This window comes from Oryx dammah, unplaced genomic scaffold, assembly GCF_014754425.2.
Source record: "Oryx dammah isolate SB20612 unplaced genomic scaffold, SCBI_Odam_1.1 HiC_scaffold_27, whole genome shotgun sequence".
In the NCBI taxonomy this organism is placed as follows: domain Eukaryota; kingdom Metazoa; phylum Chordata; class Mammalia; order Artiodactyla; family Bovidae; genus Oryx; species Oryx dammah.
Window position 1 is genome coordinate 101,968,694 of NW_024070211.1, and position 22,299 is coordinate 101,990,992.

The window sequence follows — 22,299 nt, forward strand, 5'->3', positions numbered from 1 at the left end:
CAATGTAATGGGCCACCGTTGTTTTGTTTTCCTTCCATGGAGCCCTTCATTCCCCACTGTATTTTTCTGGCGTGGTCCTCAGCCAAGGAGCTACACTTCTTCCACCACAAGGATGAGCACAAGACTCAAGCTGGCCAATCAGCGTTCACTTTCTCAGAAACTAATGTGGACACTGGTGGAGAGAAAGCCCTTCATATCAGATCATGAACTGTGAGCATTATGTAAGACAGAGAATCTAAAGACATGCTTCCATCAGATGGAGAGTGAAGTTATTAATGAGGAAAGCAAGGCAGAGAAGAGAGAATTCATCAGCTATTCAAAAAATTAATGTAGCCATGGCCCAAAGCATCTGCCCCTGCACTTTTTGGTTATGTGACCCTGTAAGCTGACCCTCCTCCTTTCATTTTTTGCTTAAAATGGTTTCAATCAGGCTTCTATAACTTGCATTGTTACAGCATTGACTGATAGGCCATATGAGACTGGTCAATAAAGTTTTAGAATCCACAGTGCCATCTTCTTAAACCTGACATTACAAAATTTCTAACAGCTAAATCTGAAAACAAAATAGTACATTTTATATAAAATTTAGCCTAACATTTGAACTATAAGTAGCCTCAGTAATAAGAGAATCATACAAGGTTACAAAAGTTCAGTTTACTTTTATGGAAAAGGGGGCAGAAATAGTCAAGAATTTGATCTTTTACTAAGAACCACAGTGGAAGTGAGAAATAGATTTAAGGGACTAGTTCTGACAGACAGAGTGCCTGATGAACTATGGATGGATGTTCATAACATTGTACAGGAGACAGGGATCAAGACCATCCCCATGGAAAAGAAATGTAAAAAAGCAAAACAGCTATCTGGGGAGGCCTTACAAAGAGCTGTGAAAAGAAGACAAGTGAAAAGCAAAGGAGAAAAGGAAAGATATAAGCATCTGAATGCAGAGTTCCAAAGAATAGCAAGGAGAAATAAGAAAGCCTTCCTCAGTGATCAGTGCAAAGAAATAGAGGAAAATAATAGAATGGGAAAGACTAGAGATCTCTTCAAGAAAATGAGAGATACCAAGGGAACATTTCATGCAAAGATGGGCTCAATAAAGGACAGAAATGGTATGGACCTAACAGAAGCAGAAGATATTAAGAAGGGGTGGCAAGAACACACAGAAGAACTGTACAAAAAAGATCTTCATGACCCAGATAATCATGATGGTGTGATCACTCACCTAGAGCCAGACATCCTGGAATGTGAAGTCAAGTGGGCCATAGGAAGCACCACTACAAACAAAGCTAGTGAAGGTGATGGAATTCCAGTTGAGCTATTTTAAATCCTGAAAGATGATGCTGTGAAAGTGTTGCACTCAATGTCAGCAAATTTGGAAAACTCAGCAGTGGCCAGAGGACTGGAAAAGGTCAGTTTCCTTTCCAATTCCAAAGAAAGGCAATGCCCAAGAATGCTCAAACTACCGCACAATTGCACTCATCTCACATGCTTAAAGTAATGCCCCAAATTCTCCAAGCCAGACTTCAGCAATACGTGAACCGTGAACTCCCTGATGTTCAAGCTGGTTTTAGAAAAGGCAGAGGAACCAGAGATCAAATTGCCAACATTTGCTGGATCATGGAAAAAGCAAGAGAGTTCCAGAAAAACATCTATTTCTGCTTTATTGACTATGCCAAAGCCTTTGACTGTGTAGAACACAATAAACTATGGAGGCCACCTGACCTGCCTCTTGAGAAACCTATATGCAGGTCAGGAAGCAACAGTTAGAAATGGACATGGAACAACAACTGGTTCCAAATAGGAAAAGGAGTACGTCAAGGCTGGATATTGTCACCCTGCTTATTTAAATTTTATGCAGAGTACATCATGAGAAATGCCAGGCTGGATGACGGACAAGCTGGAATCAAGATTGCCAGGAAAGAAATATCAATAACCTCAGATATGCAGATGACACCACCCTTGTGGCAGAAAGTGAAGAGGAACTAAAGAGCCTCTTGATGAAAGTGAAAGAGGAGAGTGAAAATGCTGGCTTAAAGCTCAACATTCAGAAAACTAAGATCATGGCATCTGGTCCCATCACTTCATGGGAAATAGATGGGGAACAGTGGAAACAGTGTCACACTTTATTTTGGGGGGCTCCAAAATCACTGCAGATGGTGATTTCAGCCATGAAATTAAAAGACGCTTACTCCTTGGAAGGAAAGTTATGACCAACCTAGACAGCATATTAAAAAGCAGAGACATTACTTTGTCAGCAATGGTCCATCTAGTCAAGGCTATGATTTTTCCAGTAGTCATGTATGGATGTGAGAGTTGGACTGTGAAGAAGGCTGAGCGCCGAAGAATTGATGCTTTTGAACTGTGGTGTTGGAGAAGACTCTTGACAGTCCCTTGGACTGCAAGGAGATCCAACCAGTCCATCCTAAAGGAGATCAGTCCTAAAAGAGACCTAAGTGTTTATTGGAAAGACTGCTGTTGAAGCTGAAACTCTAATACTTTGGCCACCTGATGCGAAGAGCTGACATATTTGAAAAGACCATGATGCTGGGAAAGATTAAGGGCAGGAGGAGAAGGGGATGACAGAGGATGAGACTGTTGGATGGCATCACTGACTCAATGACATGAGTTTGGGTAAACTCTGGGAGTTGGTGATGGACAGGGTGGCCTGGTGTGCTGCAGTTCATGGGGTCTCAGAGTCAGACATGACTGAGCGACTGCACTGAACTGAGAACCACATAGTAAAAGCAGACCTTTGCTCTTTACCCACCCAACTTTTCTTCCAACTCATTGTTTTCTCTTCATCATTCCATTGGAATTTGGTAGGAATTAGCCAACTAAGGAGGCTTCCCTGGTGGCTCAGAGGTTAAAGTGTCTGCCTCCAATGTGGGAGACCGGGGTTTGATCCCTGGGGTCGGGAAGACCCCCTGGAGAAGGAAATGGCAACCCACTCCAGTATTCTTGCCTGGAGAATCCCATGGACGGAGGAGCCTGGTAGGCTACAGTCCACAGGGTGGCAAAGAGTCAGACACGACTGAGCGACTTCACTTAGCCAACTAAGAGGCTTCCCATGTGACTCAGTGGTAAAGAATTTGCCTGAAATGCAGGGGGCTGCCTGCCAAGCAGGTGACACAGGTTTGATCCTGGGTCAGGAAGATCCCCTGGAGAAGGAAATGGCAACTCATTCCAGTATTCTTGCCTGGATAATCCACATACAGAGGAGCCTGGCAGGCTATAGTTTTTGGGGTTGCAAGTGTTGAACATGACTTAGTGACTAAACCACCACCATCAATACTGTACATGTTAATACTGCTGCTGCTGCTGCTAAATCACTTCAGTCATGTCCGACTCTGTGCGACCCATAGATGGCAGCTCGCCAGGCTTCTGTCCCTGGGATTCTCCGGCAAGAACACTGGAGTGGGTTGCCATTTCCTTCTCCAATGCATGCATGCATGCTAAGTTGCTTCAGTCGTGTCCGATTCTGTGTGACCCCATGGACAGCAGCCCACCAGGCTCCTCTGTCCATGGGATTCTCTAGGCAAGAATACTGAGTGGATTGCCATTTCTTTCTCCACATGTTAATACTAGCTCTCAATAAATGTTTGCTGAGTGAATAAAAAATACATAGATGTATGAATGAATGAATAGCAGCATGGTCCCTCTCAATGAGCTCACTCTATCTGGGGAGGCAAGTAATTAATTGGCTAACTAGTAATCAGCCAATGTATGATAGAGATAAGATCCAAATGGTGAGAGAGCATAACATGAGCAGAGATGAATTGTTCCTTTCACTTATGCCTTTTAAAAATATCTACCCTATTGTTTATGCTCAGGGGAGTGTTTAAAACTCACTACTGAATGACTGATGAACAAAACTCTGATATCTTTTGAAAAAAGGATTGCCATACAAATTTATTAAAAGAATAAAACAAATAAGAACTTTAGATAAAGGAAACACTTCTGGCTGCCTACAGCAAATAGGTTAAGAATATCTTGACATTCTACAATCCAAAGTGTCGCAAAGAGTCAGACATGGCTGAGAGACTTGTCACATAGGCAGGCACGTTGACAAAGAGGACTTCTACACAGTCATAACAAAGAGAATAGCCAAGTCTTTGAGTTGCTATCAAATCATTTCTAGATACGTGGGGACAAGTGATACTACATTTGTGAATATGGGTATCCCAGTGATAACTATGATGAGGAAACTTCATAAACACCCAGTGAGGAAACAATTATAGGGTGTCTCTGCTTCAAGTGTGTGTTGTTTTTTTCCTCAGAGGCTATTTTTACAAGAGGAATATCTCAATATTTGATCTCCACCTTGTTAGTATTCTTGCCTCGAAAATTCCAAGGACAGAGGAGCCTGGTGGGCTATAGTCAACAGGGTCGCAAAGAATTGGAAGCGGCTGAGCATGCACACACATTTGTTTGGGCTGACATGTGCACAACAGGAAGGTTTGCTGCTGAGAGCAAAAGAGGGTACTAGTTTCCAGTCCGGATAAGGCAACGGCACCCCACTCCAGTACTAATTGCCTGGAAAATCCCATGGATGGAAGAGCCTGGTAGACTGCAGTCCATGAAGTCGTGAAGAGTCGGACACGACTGAGCGACTACACTTTCATTTTTCACTTTCAAGCATTGGAGAAGGAAATGGCAACCCACTCCAGTGTTCTTGCCTGGAGAATCCCAGGGACGGGGGAGCTTTGTGGGCTGCCGTCTATGGGGTCGCACAGAGTCCGACACGACCGAAGCGACTTAGCAGCAGCGGTTTCCAGTCTCGACTGTGGTCCGGTTTCTCATCATTTCTGGCTAGATTCACAGCTACCTAAGTGTTCTGCCTGCAGAATGTCCTTCCTATCACTGTATTTACATGGGTAAAAATAAAGTGATCCTTTATAAGACAATATCCAATTCTAACCTCCCAGCATCTTAAAAGGATTTTTGCTTGCTTCTCCAACTGGGATATTTTGGAAACTGTGGAGATGGGCAGGCCATGATGATTTGGATGGGAAGTATGAGAAGCTGTTGGAAAACTATGGGGCCTTGTGAGCCTGAGTCGTTCAGTGGTAAGTAGTTTAAAACTTTTTTTTTTTTAATGATAAAACAAATAGTATAATGTTACAGATTTAAATATAAGAGTCTTGGGAATTTTAAAGACAAACATGAGACCTTAAAAGAATGTCAACCTTTTGATAGCAGCTATTGCATTTTACTCAATCTCAGACACAATTTTTGTGAGAAAGGTAATAAAGAACCAACTAGAGGGGAAAGTTCCAGCAGCTCCTGACCTGTAATAAGCCCCTGCTCAGCCATGTGTCTTCCTGGCCCAACCTACTCTTTCTGAGAAGACACTCAGACTTTTCTACCTCTGCAACTTTGTTCTTGTTTTTTCTCCACCTGGGGGTCTCATCTCTTGCCTCATTTGCTTGACCAGCTTCTCTTGCCTTCCTGCCTTCCTTTTCCTTCCTTCAACATTTCATAAGCTCTACTCTGCCAGGCGTTTGACTAGGTCCTGGCAAGGTGTGGATTATCCTACAATGATGGTGATGAGGGCCGGGGGAAGTCATACAAGAACACTGATAAACAGAATAATGGCTGATGTTGCTTGTCATGTACATAGCACCCTGATGAACACTTTTCACATATCATTCTACTTAATTCTTATATCAACACTGAGACATAAGTTGTGTCATAACTAAAACTTTCCTCAGTGTCACACAATAAATGACTCAGTCAGAATTAAAGCACAAGTGCATGGGACTCTGTTATGCTTTTAAACATCATTGACCACCCAGTTTGATAAGTAATCTTCTAGACTCATCTTAAGTATCTCATCTCATCTGTTTTTCTTCTCTGAAAGTTCCCCCATTAAAGTATAATGATTTCCCCCCCATTCTGCTCCTGTGTTCTTTATCACCATGACTTCACTGGGGCCATTTGTATATGTTTCCTCTCTCACCAGGCTCAGAAAACACCCAGTATGGGTGCCACCTCTGAGCCGTGGGTATATCACCTCCGCCTGGCACAGTGGACCTGCTGAACGTGGCAGGATGGGGTGGGCTCTGTAGTGAACCAAGCTCATGAATACTTTGCAATGATCAAGCTTGTCTGCCCACAGGCCTTAAGGTATGTTTTGTTTGGTCTGCAGAAGCATTTTAAACTAGGTTGCCAACTTTTAGTAATAAAGAGTTTATTTTCAAATCTGGATTTCCAGATTCTTTTTAGAATTGAAAGATTTGAAAACATGGGTTAATCCTTCCTTCGTGACCACAGTTGGCTGGAGCTAAGTGGCAGCCATCTGCTCTGATGTTGCTGTAGCCCCGACCATGCCTGCTCTGCTGTCATGACTACCTCACTCATTTATGCTACTGGCAAGACCAATGGTAAGAACTGCAACCAGACTGCTGTGCAGTCTCTAAAACCTCTTACTTCCTATATATCCATATGATGACTATAGTCTACAAATAGGATAATTTTTAAGGTAAAAACAATTGCAAGTAAAATTCAAAGCTATTAAAATGGTGCCAATACAACATGAATAACAGTAGGCTATTCACATACTGGCCTTCCCTGGTGGCTCAGATGGTAAAGAATCTACCTGCAATGCAGGAGAACTGGGTTTGATCCCTGGGTCAGGAAGATACCCTGGAGAAGGAAATGGCTACCCACTCTGGTATTCTTGCCTAGATAATCCCATGGACAGAGGAGCCTGGCAGGCTACAGTCCATGGGGTTGCTAAGAGTCGGACATGACTGAGCAACTAAGCACACACACATACATTCATTTACCACTGTTAAGTCCAATTTACTATGAATAAGTTAAGAAAAACAAAATGTCAAGTGTAGAAAGCCTCATTACTACATAAATATCAAAATATGTATCTGAGTATGGCATGTATAAGCTCTTATCTCAAATAATCAGAGACTCTCAGGCTTATTTACAACCAACTCATGGCCTTTACATGGCTGTTTCAGCTCACACATAAGACGGTATGTACAAACTACTATAGTGTTGTTTTAGTAATTATAATTACAAAACCTTTGTTAACATAGGATCTTCAATGATTGAGATAGATATTAGGATCAAGTTTATCTTTGTATTGTGACAGTTTATAAAATGACTTGCTAAGCAAATATACTAGGTTAAATTGTTTATTTAAAAAAATTGTTTACTTGACACAAATTTTAGAGTCATGAATTCCCAACAATGTAAGTGCATTGTAAGCAAAAGTTGGGTACTGCTTGGGTTGGTATTTTGATATAATAAGTACAAATCATTTTTCTCTATTCTTTACCACAGGAATCTTGCTAGACAGTGCTTTTTTTTACCCTAGTTAGATGTGCAATATTTATCTAAAAACAAAATACTGTTCCTGAGAAACATATTGTTTTACTCTGACTTTTCTTCAACTCAGACAGTTCTTCCCCCAAGTCCAACGACTTATACCTCACTCTACTTAGTAGCATAAGTGCAAAACAGAGGGCCACAGTTAAGAGTAAATCCCAATTAGTCACCTAAACTTTCAATAGACATATCCATTATATTAAAATACCATGCTTTACTAATGCAAGGGTTCGTAGCAAAACAATAAATGCCTAAATGTGATGAATAGCTGCTTAATCACCTCTGCAACATAGGGAACAAATAAACCAGGCCAGCCCATTTTTGCTTAGTCCTGTAATAGACAAAATTAGAGTCTACAGTTTTATTTATTTGTTACATTAGAGGGTCACCCAACATCTGAAGATAAATTTGAGTGCAAATAAATGGCTTACCTCAGAAAATAACCTTAAAAACAGTGAAAATTGATAGCAAAATAATGTCCTACCTGGGTAACTTTCTCTGTCACATTGTGTGTTCGATCTTTAACTTTGGGCGCAATAATGGTTTTATCTGAAGAAGGAGGGGATGCATTCTTTTTTTCAGGTTTGACATCTGAAAAATTCAGAGTGAGCTGTGGAATCTTGTTAATGGTGCTGTATTTGTTGAGGTTTGAATCCGACGTGGATCCCAGGAGGCTTGACTTGATATGATTAAAAGGCCCTAAAAAATTGGAAAGTATTTGTAAAAGCAATATCAGGAAAAGTTAAGAAAGAGATGGTCTCGAATGACCATTGTGACCCTGATTCAGATGGGACTAAATGCAGCTGGTTGATACCTGCTCACCATCCACCATATGGAGCTGCATGTGAATACCCAAGGATAAGATCATGCCCTAGGTGTGCACTCAGGGAGCAGATGGCAGCTTTAGCTATTAATTGGCTTCTTTCATTAGAGGCTGGAATAGAAGAAAGAACGCTACTCCCTATTATTGTCTAAACTCTGTATTCAAAGTTTCTCAAGAACTTTTTTATAACTTAACAATTATTCAAGGAAGGACTTTTATAATTTATGAGTTAATCAAGGAAGGTGAAAATCATGTTGGCCATGAAATATCTGAATAGTGTCTAATCTGCTTTTATTTGTATTACTCCCCACTCTGCCATAACAAGTGACAAGCCAGTTGCATTCTTCATATGCTTCTAAACCTGTTTAAGATACTGCACAGTGATTCTAGAAGTGTTAAGTCCGGACAGAGGAATTTCAGGTAACATTGAGAAGGACAAATGTCATCTGTGTGCATGTAAGGGGTCACAAGAGAAGGAAACGGCAACCCACTCCAGTATTCTTGCCTGGAAAACTCCATGGACAGAGGAGCCCGGTGGGCCCCAGTCCATGGGGTCACAAAGAGTTGGACATGACTTAGCAACTGAGCATAAGCATGATGTGTTGCATGGACTGAATTCAATAATTTGGATCCTATGTGGGATTTTTAAATCTTTCCTTTCTTTTCACTTTTCCCCTTTTATTCAGAATTAATGTTGGCCACTTTTTGAGGGAAAAAGACACAGCAGAAGAGTGCTTTGGCAAACATAACTTACAACTGAAATGATTGTCAGTGAGTGGGTTTGGGGTTGGTAGTACTTAGTTACTTAAAAAAAAAAAAAAAACATGCTGTGTATTAGATACCCAGAACTTATTCTTGGACATTTGGACTCTTTGACCAACTCTGGTCACTTCTCACATTCCTTTCTTACAAAGACAGTTTGGCACAGTGTCAAGATCCTGGACCCCTTCATTGAGGATAAGTACACTCACCAGCTACATCTTCCTTTGAGATGAACCTATCGTCTGTTAGCTTCCCTAGTGGCTCAGACAGTAAAGAATCTGCCTGCAATACAGGAGACCTGGGTTTGATTCCTGGGTTGGGAGGATCTGGAGAAGGGAATGGCAACCCACTCCAGTATTCTTGCCTGGAAAATTCCATGGGCAGAGGAACCTGGTGGGCTACAGTCCATGGGATTGCAGAGTCAGACATGACTGAGCTACAAACACACTGCTACTAAGGTCTGTTGGTTATGGAGAGCCAAAAAAAAAAAAAAAAAAACAAACCTCCAAAAAGTTTCTTATACAATTTATGATATTACTTATAAAATTATGTAGCTCTTGAAGAGTAGCATTAGGAAGAATGCTATATAGACATTAACTTTCTGCCTTGAGAGTGCTTGAAACATACAAACTGCATAAATGAACTTGTTAACACATTTTGCCTTATGCTGTTGTTTCCTCTATTTAGTATGAAACTAGTACATTTTGGAGATCAAAATGTGCTTTATGCACCAAGTGAGGTATAAAGCCTTGAAAATTAAATTTATAGATTGTGTATTTTGGACTACAACAATTAATCAACTCAGGTCAAAAATAATCCAAGAAAAAAAAATACCCATCATTTAGTTCATATTCATCTTAGAGAAAAAAAAATCACACTGCATTCATTTATAAAAGTTTATATTTGGTTATTATAGAATACTGAAATGATTTTAAGAGATTTTTTTTATTTATGTAGGAAAGAAAGTATGTATTCTCTGAGGTGCATGTCTATTCATTCCATGAGTTTTACCCCTGATGATGACCAAGTCTATCCAAGTTAAAAATGTCACTGTGCTCTCTGGGCATATACTTCCAAGGATTTCTCATTTGAATATAGATTCTCATTCTCTTTTCTATTTCTGTGACAAGAGGAGATATAAGAGCCCAAAGTTAGATTAATCTTTCCTTCAGATAGGTCTCTGGGAAACCCCACTGTTTGTAAAACCCTCCTATACACACCACTAATTTGTTACTGTAACTTATGCTAGATAGTGTTTCCTTTTTTTGCATCATTCTATGGCTACATTCCAGACCTATAGCTTAATATTTAAATTTTGAAAAATATTCTAGGACTTCAGATTTCTTAGATATTGCCTTTTCCCAAACTCTGATGTCATATTTTCACTGTTTAGGTAACTTTGTGGAGAAAGAAATGGCAACCCACTCCAGTATTCTTGCCTGGAGAATCCCATGGATGGAGGAGCCTGGTGGGCTACAGTTCACCGGGTTGCAAAGAGTCGGACACAACTGAGCGACTTCACTTTCACTTTCACTTTCAGGTAACTTTACTGCACACATGAGATTGTAGAACATTGAGTTCAAGCATATAGTTAAACTGTATTTCAAAACCTTAACCCCACCTTTCAATCCTCTTTCTCTATTATCCTTCTATACGTTGGAATTTTGTAGCAGATGGCCCAGAAATATGGATCATCTGTACTGTTGTTAACACAGAAAGGTACTGTTGTACTTTGCTTGTGTTTGAGGCCACTTCAAATGAACTCCAGTGAATCTGCTGCACAGATAAGCAAATATTATCAACTGTGACAGTACTTCACCATCGAGGCATCTGTGGGGGTGTTTTTGTTACAGAGATGGGAGGTGTCTATTCTCTTACCTTGAAAAATTGACCCAGATGCCTCAATGGGCATTCATGTAGGTGAAAAGCCTATTTATAATGATCTGAGCCTTGAACTTGTTTTACATATTTTAACATATTAATACAATGAATCTTTCAGAGCTGCAACTGCCATATAGAATGAATATTTTTACAGTTTTTCTTTCTTTTATTCAGAACTTTACCAAAAGTTGTTCACCATTTCAGAAAACCTAATCACTGGGAGCTACACTACTTATGTTATTTAAGTCACCAATACAAAATTTCAGACTTCAGGTTACAGTCTCTGTGTGTAGCTGTGACATGCAGACATGTAAATAAAGAAATCTGAGTATTTTTTTAAAACACTGTTGGAATCCAATATTATTAAATTTACAGATAATTATAGGAATCACACTTAAAATTATTGATTAAATTTCTTCTAAAATATTTTATATTATTGATCTCCTATATATGTAAAATGATGTATGATATAACAAAATAATTATATATTAGTTTTTAGGTAAAAAATAAACCCTTGGAATGACTTAATAACTCCCTATAGATTTGCCACAATGCCTCCATAATGTCTTTTCTTTATGGTAGTATTGTTGATTCACAATATTAGATTAGCTTCAGGTATACAACATAGTGATTCAATATTTTTATAAATTATATTCCATGCTTCACAATAATCACTTTATTCCCCTTTGCTCATTTATTTCATACAGAGTAGTTTGTATCTCTTAGTATATAAGAGATATTTGTATACTCCCATGTCAGCCCCCATCCTTCCTTCTCCCTACTGGTAGCCACTAGTTTGTTTTAATGTCTGTGTTCTACAAATGTTTTGATTACCATTTCTTCTTCTAATCCATCTTCTGGTTCTTATTGCTTATGAAAGTGAATAGTCTGCAAGGTCTTTCTTAAGTATTGGAGGATATACATACGTCCTTATGAGTAGTAGGATGTCTTTCTCTTGTGCAATGCATTATTACTGCACATTATCCCATAGGGAATCATTTTGACACTACACTGAAAAGCAAGGGCCAATTCATTTGTGAGGATATTGCACTTTCTCAATTTCTCCCCAGCTGATTTTGGCATTATTTATAATTTAATTTTGATTATTCACTATTTAAAAATTTATATATAAATAAGTCCAATCTGTCACTATTTATTCCAATAGTGGTTTTAACTTTTTTATCCTTTCACATTCCTGCTCTATCATTTTAGCCAGTACTTATATGGAATGTTTTATAATGCCTTTAATGTTATTAAAACAAAATATTTTTTCATATTTCATATTATATCTTCTAGGGTAGCTATATTTGAACATTAAAATATTGATAGAAATATTTTATTATAAGCTGCTTTCCTTTTATTCCTCCTGTAAAATTAAGAAATTATGTTGGCCTTTTAGAAATAGGTTATTCATCTCTGAATATCATTTTAGGATAGTCAAGTGAGCATAACAGGAAGTTGAAACAAGAGGACCTTAGTCTGATAGGGCTAAGAAACCACTGGCCAATACACATCACACTAAGATTTGACCTCAGAATATTACAAGTTCATTGCAATCTGTATTTCATCTTCTCTTACTTTCTAACAGAAAACATTTCTAAACTGTTAATCTATTCTGTTTTTAATGCTAAGTTTCCTTTTAAATTTATACATTTAAAGACTTCAGCAGAACTTAAAATATATTACTTAAAATAATTCACACATGTTTACATTCAAAATCTATTTCATCTTGTATAACAAAGATCATTATGCTCTTCTCCACTGCTTTTGAAGCAGGTGTTTATATGCAGAAGTCTGTTAGTGTCTGCAATGACTATCAGTGCCAGTTTAGGTTTCTCTGAAATCTGTCTAAATTCTAAGGAAAATAACTTCTTACATTTTAATTAAGGAAGGTATTAGTAATATCCTCATTTTTTTTTTTTTTTTTTTTTTACCAATCGTAAGCCTAAGCATACACAACAGGAGGCCAAAAGGGAATAAGAATCAAGCACCAGAAATTAGAATGCAGGGCTTCTTACCTCCTAGGTCTATATTAAGAGAGGCCTTGGTTGAGGATTTAAAGGTGAAAGGAAGCCTCCCTGAGAGTGATCATAAACAGATGGCATTTAAAATGCTAATGAAAGAAAGGAGAATAACCTGTAAAACAAAGTAAATGAATTTAAAGAAAATAGATGGGCAGAAATAAAGGGAAATAGTAGATGTAATAGGGATTCATGGGTGGCTCATGGTAAAGAATCTGCCTGCCAATGAGGGAGACCCAGGAGATACCAGTTGGATCTCTGGGTCAGGAAAAATCCCTGGAGAAGGAAATGACAACCCATTCCAGTATTCTTGCCTGGGAATCTCATGGACAGAGGAGCCTGGAGGAGTATAGTACATGGGGCTGCAAAGAGTCAGACACCACTGAGTGACTGAATATGCACACACTAGATTCAATAGAAAATAATAAAGCTCAAAAGTATTTAGTAGGACTTCACAATTTTTAGAGAAACATTTGCAAAATGGATAAACAGACAATTTTCTAATATTCTAGTAGGATATGGAAAATAGGAGACCATGAAGACTAAAGTCACCTAGAGTTAGACATCCTGAAGTGTAAAGTCAAGTGGACCTTAGGAAGCATCACTACAAACAAAGCTAGCGGAGGTGATGGAATTCCAGCTCAGCTATTTCAAATCCTAAAAGATGATGCTGTTAAAATGCTTCACTCAATATGCCAGAAAATTTTGAAAAATTTTCCTTGGCCACAGGACTGGAAAATGTCAGTTTTCATTCCAATCCCAAAGAAGGGCAATGCTAAAGAATGTTCAAACAATTGCCCTCATCTCACAAGCTAGCAAGGTAATGCTCAAAATCCTTCAAGCCAGGCTTTAAGAGTACGTGACTCAAGAACTCCAATGTATGAGCTGGACTTAGAAAAGGCAGAGGAACCTGAGATAAAATTGCCAACATCCATTGGATCATAGAAAAAGACTAAACTAACAGTTGGATCAAGATCATATATATCACAAGTGGCTGATTACATATAAAATAAGCCAGGTTCCAGCTACAAAGAAGTATCCTGCATTTAAAGATCAAGATACAGGCTAAAGCAACATCTGGGAAGAATTTTAGATTAAAGATACTTAAAATTTTTATGATGAGGTTATTTGAATTTATCATGAGTTACAAGATGCTAATGGAGAAGGAAATGACAACTCACTCCAGTGTTCTTGCCTGGAGAAACCATAGGCAGAGGAGCCTGGTGGGCTCCAGTCCTTGGGGTTGACTGAATTAAACAACCCCACTAAGCAACTAGCACACATATGCACACAAGATGCTAAAGGAGAATATATTGTCCTCAAGATGCTGCTGGATTTCTGATAAACTTTTTTTTAAAAAATAATGCTATTAAAAAAAAAAAGATTATTGCTCTTGAGAGCCAAAGGGAACAGAAAAGGAAACCAAAAAGATTAAGAGTGTTTTCAAGTCATTTTTATACAGTATTTCTTACAGCATGAGTTTATTTGGCTAAAGTTTAATAAAACCTAAATTGCTGAAGTGGCTTAACATTAAAGAAAATGCGAATGTAGTGTTTAGTAATTGGGTTTTGTAAAAGACCACTGTCAATAAGCATAAGATAACCAGTTTGACATTAAAAATATATCAGAATTATTCACCAAATTATTTGTAATCAATATCCATATTGTTTGGTTCTGTGCATGACATACACTTTACAGAAGAAAACTGTCACAATTGAAAATCAATTTGCAAATTCTTGTAAGATCACAAACACTTGGTAACAGCCAATGTAGCATATGAGATAAAAGTTCTATTAGATCAGTTGATTTCCTTTGTGTATCTGATAGCTTTTGTGATTAGAGGGGAGGTGAAAGGACTTATATGCCAGATTCATAGATGTCTTGGAAATTGAACATACCATTGTCAGTGGAGTAGAGAATTACTTGGGATAATGAAGAGGTGGAAGCTATAGAGAGCTTTTTAAAATGACTTTTAAATGACTTTTTAAAATGACTTACTAAGTGGTGTAAGTGGGGTTAATTTTTATGGTGACTTTGGAAGTAGAATAAACAGAATAACCACTAGAATTGAGTTCATCTTTCGTATACTAGAAAAATTGTTTAAATATATGATGTACACATTCACACATACATGTAAGCAGCATGTGCAATTTATTCGAATTAGCTTTTTCACTCTTTCATAATGGGTTATACTTTTGTACACTCTGAAGTCTTATTTCAGAGTCAGAGTGTTAAGGGAATTTATTAAAGGAAAACAAAATTGATCCTAAGAAAAAAGGTAAAATTTTAGCAGAAAAGATTTGAATACCAATTTGCTGTTTTTACACTGTGATGTTACATAAAGAATAGAGGTAACCAGGTAGTATCTCAGTCCACTCAGGACAGATGAAGGGAAAACAATTACATTTCAGCAAGAAGGATTTAAATTAGCTTTTGTATAGGCAGGAAAAATAGATTTTCCAAGAAAGTTAAAGAATAGGATTCTCTAGAGATAAAGATGCTTCTACCACCTGTGCAAGATATTTCACCAATATTCTTGCCTAAGGGGAATAAACTAGATGATCTTGAAGGTCTTCCAAGCACATTTCTAAATCATTTATTTTAGTTTGTTAAAGAAATTATTTTTGGTTAAGTCAATATTGAAAAAAAAACTATAATTATGTATTTGCATACAAAGATATGTGGACTTTTTTATTTTTTAAAATTTTCATTTAATATGGTTTAGTAACAAGGCCTAAAAAATTTTAAAAAGCACACTTTTTATGCATTGGTCCTGTGGCTAATTAGCATATTAATTACTCTGTGAAAATCTCAAAGAGCCAGGCACTTAAATATTTTTAAATAGTTAATAAAGACACTGGAGGGCACATTTACATTAAATTTTTATTAAATTGCTCATGTTTTACCTTTTAACTTTATAAATATTAATATGTGAAAACTTTCTAGAGTAGGTTAGAGTTTCCTAATCCCAAATTCTGACTGTTACAATTTGTTTTTATTCAAACAGTGTTGCTATTAAAAAATGGAGGACTGAAGGAATGGGTTAGAGATTAAATGGCTTAATCTATAAGGAAAAAATGAATTAATGTAGCTTGAATGACATGAAAACTATGTGAACTACTAGTCTGAAGATTAGTAAGCTCAATTTCCTGTTTACTGAGGAAAATTATATTTGTTTCTCACTGCATTTAAAGATCACTAGAAAATTAATGTCTAATAATTTATTGCTAATTGCTAAATGCTAAGGACAGTCATGTTTCACACAGGCCAGTTGTCATGAGCTGTCTGTACTCTGTTTTTTGAGGTTATGTTCTGAATTATATCAACTCAAATCACTACCTACAGCTGACACTAATTTGCTCCCTTTCAGAAATCTCAGTGGAAAGGCCAAGGATAAAATAATCACATATATGAAATTCCATCCTGTAATTGGAGGTCACCTGCACAGACTGTTTTTGAAATACTTAGAAAATAAAGTTAGGATGGAGAGAAGCTACCATGATTTCTCTTATTTTCAAATTACCTGGGATGCTGATGAGCAAACATCTTTAGTTTCTAGTGCTCTTAATTCATAATCATCACCAGCTCTGAATCAGTTAGGGAAGCATTTGAGCAATCAATATACAAAACTTCACAGTGATCAGAGTAAAGGGACATAGAGAAGAGGCCAAAACAGTGAACTCTAAGTAACGACGGTCACTGATGGAGACGTGTCCATGCAAGACGCATGCACAGATGAGCAGCTGTCACCATACGGACACCCCCAGCAGCATGCACAGCGCATGTTACAGGATAAGCTCCGAAAGTTTTCAACTGGATGAGAATAATACGATTTTTATATTTTGTGGCTTTTGTATCTACTAAAATAGAGGAGAAAAACTAAAGTGAATTTTCTATTTTTAGTCAGATCCAGGTTTATTCACAGGTATTGCCCAGTTAAACCTACATTAGCTTTAGGTCATGCTAGTGATTTCAGACTTATATAGGACACAATTAAAAATGATGGAAATGTTATATAGAAAAATAGGAAACGACTATCATGCATATACAGTTTACTACTACAGGAAGCTTAAGACCATACCCCCTGCCATCCAGGAACGTGAAACTAGTTTTAAGGAAACAAAAGAGGAACAAGTGAAGTGATGCTGTCATGTAGATCTTTGTTTATTTAATCTGGTACTCAAATAAGATTTTTTTTGGCTAAAATATATTTAGCTTAATATTTGCTTCTTTCCAAATTATTCAAATATTTAGTGAGTCTTCATTGTCAACCTAGGCTTATACTCCTTGCAGGAAAAAAGAGTTCTTAATCATTTTGGTGACACAGTTGAGAAAGTAACAACATCTCCACCAAAATCAAGCCATGATGTCTCCACCAGGCAGCTGGACTCACTAAGGGCAGCATGATGTTGCATTGAACAGGGCATACAGCAGGCAAGTTAACATGCCGAGTAAGGGGGCAATTTAAGCATCAGATGATGAAATTTGAGTTCATACATTACCTTTAATATTGCGACCATTGTCTGTTTTGAGCACGTAGGAAAAAAAAAGAGAGAAATATGAAGACTACAATTATGTTATATGCACTGAATAACCTCTGTAACAACAATCAGAGAAAATAGGATGCAATGATTGAAAATGTATCTTTGAAATTAACATTCTGTATTCTTCAACCAGGTAACATGCATATGCTAAAAATAATATCTGCCATCATAAGCATCTGTGTTCAAATATGTGAAACATTAATCTCACTTAATTTCAATGGATTTCAAGATCCAGATATTATAATTATGACTATTTGGAGAAAGCCATATCTATATGCCTAGAGTTGGGATAAAAACTTTCAACATTGTCAGAAGTCAATTTCAGTGTAGGTTCAGCCACCACTTACAAAGAACTACACAGCATTTTGTATGTTAAGTAATGTTTTTCATTATAAACTAAACTAGTGTGTTAATAAAAAATGGTGCTAAAACAATGGTTTAATAAACCAACTTGAATTATTAATCACAATTTTATGAACAATCCATCTCACAAATGCTCTTCAATGTATATTTTGAAAATATGAAGCAGCACTGTAAGAGCCATTCTTAGGCAAAAATAATTATAAGAAATCAGTGAAAGATTCTACTGTTTAAAGGTAATGTGAGATTTAAAAATTTATGCTGTCCACAATACACTCAGTGTAATACCTAGAATTTTTAGTAAATTTGTTTATAATAGGTTTGTTTTCAAATTTCAAAATGGAGTGTTTTCAGATTTATTTTGAGATTAGCAATCTGACACTGTTACATATTGCTACTAACAAAATATTCATTACTAGTTTTGAAACAAAGAAGCTTAATATTAATGACATCATGTTAGAAACTTTCAAATATAACCAAGATTTGAAAAATATGTTGCCAACACATATGCTAATGCTATTCATATTTAAAATCTTGGGATATATCATAATTGTTTCAAATTCAACAACTGAAGCAATTTCAATAGTGTGGTGTGCTGAATTGCTGTCTAGACATTATCTCACACAGAGATGCTCAAATAAAATAGTGACCTTATATGTCAATGCTCTGCCCTCTTTGAGGGACTATAAGAAGCAAATAGGGCTAATGGAAGAGACTTTGATTACAAGGAATTAATTATTTCCATCAGAAGCTGGGCTCAACAATCATTAGGAAAGTAATAACTGCTTGCGAGCAAGTAGTTAAACATTATAACTCTATTCATCAACCTGGAAATTACATGTAAAGAACTGTAAGTTCCAAAGACAACTGCCCCAAAGTGATACTATACAGTTAATGCTGCATTCACATTCTGAAACAAAGCATGTGGTCTTTGCACTGGTGCTTGTTATTCCTCCATGACAGGATAAATGCAGAAATTAGAGTAAGCATTTAGAGTCTTGTAGCAGTTTGACAGAATAATTTTACATCTGTTCAGTTTAATAATACAAGAATTGGAGCTTATATTTTTATGTCTATTTTTTAAAATTTCATTTTCCATATAGCACATTATTACTGTATTTACAAATATATTGGTTGGTATGTGGTAGATAGGAAAACAAAAACAAAAACTTCTGGTCCTTCACCACAAATGGTTTGAGAACTATGGTTCTAAGGTATTTGGTAATTTAGATTAGGTGAAAAGATAATGTAAAATAATATGCACTGATATATTTGCAAATTATTTCAAGTTCTATAAAATAACCTATATAGGAGGGAATTTTCTTCTTGAGTGAAGAGACAGCAATTGAAACCATTAAATAATTATATAGTCATAAAATTAAAATCAGTTTTGAAAGCTTTCCATCTTCCCTTTCAGTGCCTCAGTTTCTAAAGCATATTAAATTATGTAGCTTTAGGAACTGTAGTTTCTTCTATACTAAGGAGAGGTTTTGTATCTAAAATTGCTCTAATGGTGAAGTACAAAATACCTTCTGAATTATCAATTGGTAGTCAGAAGCCGACTTTAGCATCTGTAAAAAAAATGATACAGGTTTTGAAAATAACATAGCTTGTGTGGGAGAAGAAAATTGAGGATGATCTCAGCTGTCCCTCCTGTGCATAAATAGAACCTGAACTGAGAAACCCAAAATACTAACACTTCCTTTTCCCATAATTGCATCAGTACGTGTGTGCTAAATGAAGACTACATAAAATTGAAAACAATAGAGGTAAATCATGAAATCTGATCTAACTTAGTACTGCTGTCAAAACACAGGTTAAGTCTGTACCACGCACTGAATATGCATCATTTAATATTGTTTCTGAATGTTATTGCACTGTAACTCAGGTTCTAGGCAATAAGGCCAGTCTCTGAAAAGTCAGTATGTTTGCTAAAGAAGACTACACTAAGTGGACTGACTAACTAAAATATATGCTGGCCATTTGAATTACTATATTGGATTTACTGCTGTTCAGCTATAGGATCTATTGCTTAAAGACTAAATTTCAGAAGTTTCTTTTAGTTAGGAGATAGTGAGCATGATGTGACTAGATGGTAGAGTTTTAGACAATGATCTGGTTTGAAAATTGTTCTTGACTTTATTTTCCTTTTTCCTTTTGACATTCTTTGGGCAACAGAATAAAATAGATGTGCTAATTGCTCTTGCACCATATCAAATCCATCTTACAGAAAACTGTTCTTTTTATTTCTGTGATACTGATTTATCTCTCTTTGAGTTTTTTCTTGTTAATTCATTTTCTTTCACCTCTTCTGTCTTCTCTACTTCACTGCACTCTTTAAATAGAGATCCCTCACATGATTCAATCCTATGATTTTTGTTTAAATTGCAGAGTACTAATGAATAGATAACTCATTATTGCCTGATGTGTATGGCTCTGTAACAAAATTCATGAGCACAATGCTCTTAAAGTCACATCAATGCTTATTGAGTTCTTGCCACAAAATAGGTGACTGTGCTTGAAACCAAAGCCATGGAGCCAACCATGCTAGAATTTCAGTACTAGAGAAGGTCTCAACAACATCATTATTTGTGTGTATATCTAATAGCATTGAAAGACATAAAATGTGGAATAAATGTAGAATAATAAGAAATGCTATCATATATGTAAACACTGATTTACACACTTTTAGGGAAGAAACCATTTAATTCTGGCTTGGAAAGGAGACGGGTCCTTATGGCTCTGAGTAGTAGTGTGAGGAGGGACAAAGTGTGCATGAGTATTCCCAGCAGAACAAAGCGATGAAGGAAGAAAATGCATGAGATATTTTTGGGAAAAGGTGATTATTTTTGTGCAGGTTTAGAATTGAGTATATAGAAGGGGAGGAGATCTTGCAGGGGCTAGAAATGAAGCTTGAAAAAACTATGGACAGCTGGATAAGTGTCTAGTACCCTACACTAAGGAGCCCCATGATCAGATTTATCTTAACCAGCAGCAGCATGGATGATGACAGGTGGTCACAGGAATAAATACCACAGAGAGGACAGTGGGCCTCTCCAGAACCCAAATCTGTAGAAAGTGAGACTGATATATCCATGCAATGGGTACTGTGGAGCCCTATACCAAGGTCAGAGGTGTGGAGCCCTATACCAAGGTCACAGGTGTGGAGCCCTGTACCAAGGTCACAGGTGTGGAGCCCTGTACCAAAGTCAGAGGTTAAAAATCTCTGGAACTGACCAAGGAACTGTTGCCATGAGTCTCTGGATCAAAACCAGCCAGTTCCCTGACTCCAAGTTAGGTAAAGTATCTATCCTATTATCCACCTTATATCATCTTGGCCAATCACCTAATGCCACCATTGCAGTAGAAACTTTATCTGCCTTGAGACTACAAAAATTGGCTGCCCAGCTGTGAAAGGGTTTGCCTTTCCCTTGAGCCAGCCACTGTTCTAACAGTGTCTTCCACTCCAATAAACTTTATTCTTCTCTCATTTTGCCTCCTGTCTGGAAATTTTTTCCAACACATGCACAGACCATGACAGGTACCCTGAACCTTAGACCTCCCTGGAGAAGTTTCAGTGAGTCAACATTTCCTTGCAGTAAGGTTTCGTGAAGCATGCATCAAAGAAGAACAACATTGAATGGATGGATTGTGGATTCTGGCGACCAGTCCTGGGTTTGAAAGGGCTTCCCTGGTGGCTCAGATGGTGAAGAATGGACCTGCAATGCAGGAGAACTGGGTTCGATCCTTGGGTCGGGAAGATCTCCTAGAGAAGGGAATGGCTACCCACTCCAGTATTCTTGCTTGAAGAATTCCATGGACAGAAGAGCCTGACAGGCTACAGTCCATGGGACTGCAAAGAGTCAGGCATGACTGAGAGACTAACACTTCTGGGCACTTCATAACCTAGGACCAGATACTTATGTAACATATCTAAGCCTTGTATGCTGAGTCACTTCAGTTGTGTTCAACTCTTTGCAACCCCTTGGACTGTAGCCCACCAGGCTCCTCTGTCCACGAGATCCTCCAAGTAAGAATACTGGAGTGAATTGCCATGCCCTCCTCCAGGGAAGCTTCCTGACATCCCGATGCAGGGATTGAACCCTAGTCTGTTTTGTCTCCTGCATTGGCTGGCAGATTCTTGAGCCACCCGGAATGCCTCTAAGTCTTAGTTTCCTCATCTGTTAAATCCTGGACTTAATAACAGATTTTAATTCATAAGGTTATTATAAGAATTAAATGAGTTAATGTTAATGTGTGCACCTCACATATGTAAATACTCAACAAATGTTATCGTTATCATGTTAATGATGAGTTGTTTATTTTGTCCTGAAGAGGGCAGAGAAAAATAATGAATTTTGACTTTGCATTTCATGTTGCTTTTGGTTGAGCCCCTTCCCCCTTCCTATCTCCTCCCTGCCCCCAATTAGTGTATAGCTTTCTTATCCCTCAGTATATCATATTTCATACACCTTTTCCTTTCAGAAAGAGCTGGTCAGTAAAATAGTCCTATGATCGCGCATCAGTGATCTTTTTGACCAGTTCTTGACTATTTACTAAATGC

The 22,299-nt window shown here is 37.4% G+C and overlaps 1 protein-coding gene across 1 annotated transcript in view; it reads right to left on the reverse strand.

Moving 5' to 3' along the window:
• The window catches only part of KCNH7 (potassium voltage-gated channel subfamily H member 7), a 150,659-nt gene that overhangs the window by 106,382 nt on the left and 21,978 nt on the right, over positions 1-22,299 (reverse strand). The window contains exon 4 of the mRNA XM_040227937.1: positions 7,829-8,043. Within this exon, the coding sequence (XP_040083871.1) occupies positions 7,829-8,043 (215 nt within the window). The remainder of the gene's footprint in view (positions 1-7,828; positions 8,044-22,299) is intronic.